This window comes from Xyrauchen texanus, chromosome 23 (genome assembly GCF_025860055.1).
Source record: "Xyrauchen texanus isolate HMW12.3.18 chromosome 23, RBS_HiC_50CHRs, whole genome shotgun sequence".
Classification (NCBI taxonomy): domain Eukaryota; kingdom Metazoa; phylum Chordata; class Actinopteri; order Cypriniformes; family Catostomidae; genus Xyrauchen; species Xyrauchen texanus.
Window position 1 is genome coordinate 21,783,200 of NC_068298.1, and position 6,811 is coordinate 21,790,010.

The 6,811-nt window shown below is 43.3% G+C and overlaps 1 protein-coding gene across 1 annotated transcript; it reads left to right on the forward strand.

Moving 5' to 3' along the window:
• The first annotated feature begins 1,231 nt into the window (after nt 1-1,231).
• On the forward strand, nt 1,232-3,220 carry LOC127663459 (zinc finger BED domain-containing protein 5-like). Its single transcript, XM_052155065.1, has one exon. The coding sequence runs from the start codon at nt 1,232-1,234 to the stop codon at nt 3,218-3,220; it is 1,989 nt and encodes a 662-aa protein (XP_052011025.1).
• Nucleotides 3,221-6,811: the final 3,591 nt, after the last annotated feature.

The window sequence follows — 6,811 nt, forward strand, 5'->3', positions numbered from 1 at the left end:
ATTTATATTTCAAGTTTTGACTGCAAATGTCACGTCCATAACGCTGGAATTGCCCAATTTTAAAGAATTTATCCTCAACTATTTTTTGGCGTAGGTCTACGTATTTTATTATATTAACTTCTACTAATAGTAATTTAAAAATGTGGTAGCCCTACATCTAACACATCACACTCCACTGTTATGGTGGCAATTTTAGTAGATTTACTCACTAACATTGTTGTGGAAACACAATAAGAATGGAAACTAAAATATGGTAGTATCGTGCTACAGCGCACATTCTATCAGCTACAGTTCTGGGTCCTCAGTCCCAATACTATAAAACTCGACGTAGCCTACGTTCATCTGTAACCCGCACAAGAAGAGACAGTCACAATGTCGAATACAAACTGCTTTATTAATTACAAAGCGTGCAACAGTACAAAAAAGGGCCAATCCAGTGAAGAGTTGTCGAGGGAAGCGTAGGGTCAAAAGCCGGGGAATCAAAGTATAAACAAGGGGCAAATCCAAAGAGAGAGGTCGAGGAAAACAGTTAACAATTAGGGCGAAAAACTAGACGGGACTAGCGGGATCAAAGACAGGGGAACAAGGGGAGCTGGCAAGCTAAGGGGTAAACAAGAGGAGGTCAGAACTAGACGAGACTAGCGGGGGGCAAAGATACGGGAAACTAAACACAATAACCAACAACCGTGAGACGAAAGGGTAGTGATATATATAGTGACGAGTGCAGGTGTAAACAATGAACAGGTGATGAGACGAGTGCAGGTGAAACTAATGTGCAGGAGGATTGGAAGCGTGTAAGAAACTCGAGGAGGCGGAGTGAGGGAGTGTGCGTGTGTGTGCTAGACGATGCGGGGAGAAGCAGAGGAGCGGGGTTCGTGACATCACTTCACATGTTAATGCAGCGGTAGAGTTACACTCACATGACACTGCACTTATTCGCAATCACAAAAGTTCATTATTTGCTCGTGCTTTAAAGCTTTGGCGGGTAAACATTTCATTGGCGTTCTGTTCTGACATGATTGCACTTTTTCTATTAACACAATATTCGAGAGTGGAGACAGAGAGGGTAAAAATAGAGCTTTTATGATGATCTTTGCAGCCTGCTGCAGTGCTGATTACAGCTCTGCGTCATAATAAACGTTGCTATGACGACAGATACATACTGTTGCGCGCAAATGAAAAAAAAAATCATCCCAGTTACGTCTATTTGACAAAAAAATAATTTAAATCGATGGATAAATGGCTGAAACGGGTTCAGGCCATACCCAGAACGACAACAGAAACTTCAAAGGAGTCACCTGCTGTCGGGACAAGCTTTTCAGGTCAAGACACTATCATAGCAAATCCTAACTCTGATGAGAGGCCTGATGCTAGCCAAACCATTAACATGGACAGTGATGAAGACAGGGAGACACAGACTCTTCCCTCGAGACAACAAGACGATGGTAGGGAGGCACACTCAAAGATAAGAAGATATAACGAAGATTATATAACTCTGGGCTTCACATACACAGGCAATGTGAATTTCCCTCAGCCACAGTGTGTCATATGTGTGCAGGTTCTGTCTAATAACTCGTTGAAGCCTTCACTCTTACAAAGACATTTAGAAACGAAACATGGCAATTTGAAAAATAAGCCACAGGAGTTTTTTGAGCGACAATTGAGACTGCTTTCTAACACCAAGAAATGTCTGATCGCGCCAGATGCTGTAAATAAGGCAGGAGTAGAAGCGTCTTACATGGTCAGTTACAGAGTGGCTAAGGCAGGCAAGCCTCATACTATTGTGGAGGAACTGATTGTCCCTGCTGCTATGGACATGGCTGAGAAAATGTTGGGGGAAAAGTCTAAACATACTTTCCAGAAAATGCCTTCATCAGACAATACCGTGTCCCGACGGATCAGTGATATGTCAGCAGATGTTTTGAGACAGTTACTATGTCGTATACATGCCAGTGAATTCTATGCATTACAGCTAGATGAGTCAACAGATGTAGCAGGCCTGGCTCAGTTGTTGGTGTACGTCAGGTACATATATGGAGGGTCAATCCATGAGGATATCCTCTTTTGTAAACCGTTACCGACGAGGACAACGGGGCAGGACATTTTTGGACTCATAGACAGTTTCATACGATCACACGGAATAACCTGGACCAAATGTGTTGGTATATGCACAGATGGTGCCAAAGCAATGACGGGGAGGCACAGCGGAGTGGTCACCCGTGTACAAGCAGTGGCTCCAGATGCCACTTGGGTCCACTGTATACATAGGGAAGTGCTTGCCGCCAAAGGAATGTCAGACAGCCTGGCACAGGTGTTGGACGACACAGTAAAGATGGTTAATTTTGTCAAATCAAGACCCCTAAACTCGCACATTTTTTTCACCTTATGCAGTGAGATGGGCAGTGACCATTTGACACTTTTGCTCCACACTGAAGTGCGATTGTTATCCAGAGGGAAAGTTTTAGCACGCTTTTTTGAACTGAAAGACGAGCTGAAACTGTTTTTTATCGACAATCCTTTTCGCTTGTCAGATAGGTTGCATGACGATGAGTGGCTCACAAGACTGGCCTATTTGGGAGATATCTTTGGTCTTCTAAATGAGCTCAATCTCGGGCTGCAAGGTCGCTCTGTGACAATATTCAATGTGCGAGACAAGGTAGAGGCCACGATTAAAAAGCTGAACTTCTGGTCTGACTGTGTCCAAGACAACGACATTGGCGCATTCCCATCACTGCAGGATTTTCTGTGTGAAAACGAACTACGGCTTGCCGACAGTGTCAGATGTGACATACGGAAACACCTTGGCGACTTGGCAGTGCAATTACGCAAATACTTCCCCGAAACAGACAACCACGACACATGGATTCGTAATCCTTTTTCGTCACCCAACACATTCCAGCATCCTATGCTCGAGAGAGAGAGCCTCATTGAAATATCCATGAACGGGTCGGTCAGAATCGAGTTCGGTCAGAAGACACTGACAGATTTCTGGATTAGTTTGCGGGCAGAGTCTCCGGACCTGGCAAACCGAGCGATTAAGACGTTGATGCCATTTGCTACAACGTATTTATGTGAGACTGGATTCTCAGCTTTGGTCTGCCTTAAGACCAAGTATAGGTACAGACTGTTTGTGGAAAATGATCTAAGACTGAAACTGTTCCCAATTCGGCCTAACATCGCTGCATTATGTAAGAACATCCAGGCTCATCCCTCACATTGATTAAACTGGTGATGTGGATGGAGAGGTGGTAGGCCTATTCTGTGTGGTTTACTACAATTTAGTTTACTGTTTACTATTTAGTTTACTATTGTTAATGTGTTCTCTTTTTTATTATTATTTTACAACAGAGAAGTTAAGAAAATATACAATGTTATCATATGTGAAAAGCAATATTTATCAGTATGTGAAAAGTTAACAAAATCTTTAATGAGATGTTGGATATGTGTTGTAGGCCTATTGTGTGTGAGATTGGGTGCATATCTGTTTAAAATCATTATATTCAGCACATTTGTATCATATGTTGACTTTTAATGAGATTTGTATCATATTTTTATGATTCTATTCACTATTCTCGACAAAATTGATAAAAATAAATATTATTAATTAAAAAAACCTTGTTGTTAACAATTGGTGGTGTTGGGGGTACTCCGGAAGTTCTATAATGTCTCAGGGGGTACATGCCTGTTAAAAGTTTGGGAACCACTGCCTTAACATAACCGGTGCCAATGTTGATTGGAACAGAAGGAAGGAAAGCTGCTCCGAGTTATTGCCAAAGACGAGGGAAAGCGGCTTGGTGGAATGATTGATAATAGCCAGGAGCATGCCGCTGATTGCATGGGCCGTAATGGGTTCATTCAAATGGACCACTGGAATCTGCCATTTTGGAAGCCGTGGTGACATCCAGGAAGTTCCCCTCCACTCCTGAATGAGACAGTGTGACTGGTCAGTCCATACTGAAGTCAGGCTGGGAGAAAACTCCATAGTGCGGGGGTTTTGCTCAGTGGAGTTGAACTCGACAGTAATCCCCTTCCTACTGACGAGTGTTGACTTTTGCTGGACAGGTGTCAGAGACATGACCGGGACTGGCACAGTAGAGGCAGAACCCGCTGATCAGATGTTGCTGCTTCTCCTCCAGTGATAGCCGAGTCCTCCTGATCTGCATGGGTTCTGCCTCGTATTGTGGTTCCGATGGCCCGGCAGCAGAATTGGGGCAGATGTGATAGTTGGCCGGCTTGAGATCTGGGGATTGGCACCGGCTATGTGCAAGACGCTGGTCCACTCTGATGGCCAAATCCACCAGGTCATCGAAACGGGGTGGGAAAGTCAAAGGCATAGATTTCATCCTGGATGTTGTCGGATAACCCATGCAGGAACTGATCTCACTGCGCTCGATCATTCCATTCGCAGTATGCGGCGAGGGTGTAAAACTCGATGTCATAGTCAGCAACTGACCAGGTTGCAGCCAGAACCCTCGCTTCCTCATGGCCCTGGGCTGAACGGTAAAAAACTTGCGGTCAACACAAATAGGACAAACTGGCAGACTAACCAAGACGTGACATAAATGGGAAGTTGGATCGAATTACAATATTGCATGACACTTGTGGGTGTTTTAGCATTACAGAAGTATAGTGGTATGAACAGATTAAACACATACAGTATTTGCTAATATTTGAGCATCAGATATAAGCTACCCTTAGGTCAACACTCTCTATATCTCTCAGTTATGCCGTATGCATAAAGAGCTAATCGCTCCATATAAAAAGTCCCAGCAATTGTTTTCTAATAAAACCTCTTCATCTGGGTCATCACCTAGCTGAGGGCTGACCTTTCCACCTGCAAAGAAGAGTTTATGGGTGTCACTTAAGAGAGTGTGCTTTCGCATAGAGGCAAGGGGTGAATACTTCAATGAAAATGCAAAGATCTTTCATACATTTCTGGTATAAAATCCTTGATGAAACTGATAACCGAGTCTGTCTCCTTAATGGAGAGAAAAGGGCTTAATGTGCTGAGGATTTTAATGTTTGACTTTTGAACTTGGATAAGAGCAATTTTGGTATGTTCCAGATAAAAATTATTCCCAGAGCATTCCCAAGTCAATAAACAAGAGAATAAGCTTAAATCTTGAAAATAATGATTGAGCCAGATCTAATGTATTAATTCACACATGAATGAAAATATTTTAAGATTAAAGCAAGCCAAGCTCCCCATAACAAATTATTAAAATGGTTAACCACAGGTTACTTCGATGGTTCCCAAGACCAGTGAAAGATTGGAGGTTGATATCCCAGGATACATTGAAAAAGAGTCAAACCAGTAGAGGAACTGCAAAGGGAATTTCTGGCATACTCTGCCCAAGGAAGAAATTGACACCAATCATACTGGTTACAGAGACAGAAGGTGCGGAGATAGTGACCTAATTCTTGGTTGGTACGTTCAATCTGGCCATTCGACTGAGGATGATAACCGGAAGTCAGGCTGTCATTGGCATTTATAAGTTTGCAGAATTCTCTCCAGATCCGCAAGGTGAATTGAGGTCCTCTTTCAGAGACGATGTCTTCTGGAAAACCATTGTTTACTTGTTGGAAGATGGTCTTAGCCATCTCTAGAGTGGAAGATAGGTTCTTGAGAGGGATGAGATGATAGGCTTTGGAGAACCTATCCACCACCACCATGATAGTTGCATTGCCCTGAGACACAGGTAAGTCAGTGAGGAAATCTACAGCAATGTGAGACCAGGGAAGTTGTGGGACGGTTAAGGGATGGAGGAGTCCTTCCAGAAGAAGTCTAGAAGATTTAGCTTGGGAATAGATGGAACACCCCTTTACATGCTGGGTAACATCTTGGGATATGGAAGGCCACCAGAATTTATTCTGAAACAGTTGTGTGGTGCATTTCTCACCTGGGTGATCAGAGCTCAAGGAGGTATAGACCCATTGCATGATTTGAGGATGGAGCTTGGCAGGAACGTAGACACCGTCTCTAGGGGAACCGGGCATGGATTGTTCCATCAAACTGGCTTGTTCGATGTCCTTCATGATGTCCCACTGGACAGGAGCAGCAATAACTGATTATGGCAGGATGGTCAGAGGGAATTCAGGAGATTCAGCCTTAGTGCTCATTGACCCAGGACGATACGTCACAGAGTAGTTGAATCTGGTGAAGAACAAAGCCAAATGGGCTTATCTAGGGTTAAGTAATTTGGCTGAGCATAAATATTCCAGATTGCGATGATCAGTGAGGATGGTGAACGGGTATTGGGAACCCTCTAACCAATGGCGCCATTCCTCAAGCGCATCCTTCATGGCCAGAAGCTGAGGTTTCCCCATGTCATAATTCTGTTCTGCAGGATTGAGTTTGAAAGAGAAGAAAGCACAGGGATACATCTTGGCAGGGTTACTGTGTCGTTGGAGAGAATGGCTCCTATCCCAATGTTAGAGGCATCCACTTCCGCGATAAAAGGCTGGGAAGGATCAGGATGATGGAGTACAGTTGCAGTGGTGAAACTTACTTTAAGATCCTGGAAGGCCCTTATGCCAGAGAAGTCCACTGGAGAGTTTTAGGTTTTCCTTTGAGAAGAGAATTGAGAGGGGCTGCTATGGTGCTGTTGTATTACAAATTTATTAAATGTTTAATTTAGGTTCCAATACAATATTATATAAACTGAGAAAGTTTAGTAGATTGAATTTACTATTTGAGGTATAAATGACGTCACAGACCTGCCTGTCAGGGTTTCCAGCAGGATATTCCTGCCTGTCCTGATCTCTCTATTGTAAGTTAAATTAGTCGGATTGCTTAGATTATCACCTTTTG

Excerpts from the sequence above, each read along its gene's own strand:
- LOC127663459 (XM_052155065.1), top strand. The coding sequence starts at position 1,232 with ATGGATAAATGGCTGAAACGGGTTCAGGCCATACCCAGAACGACAACA.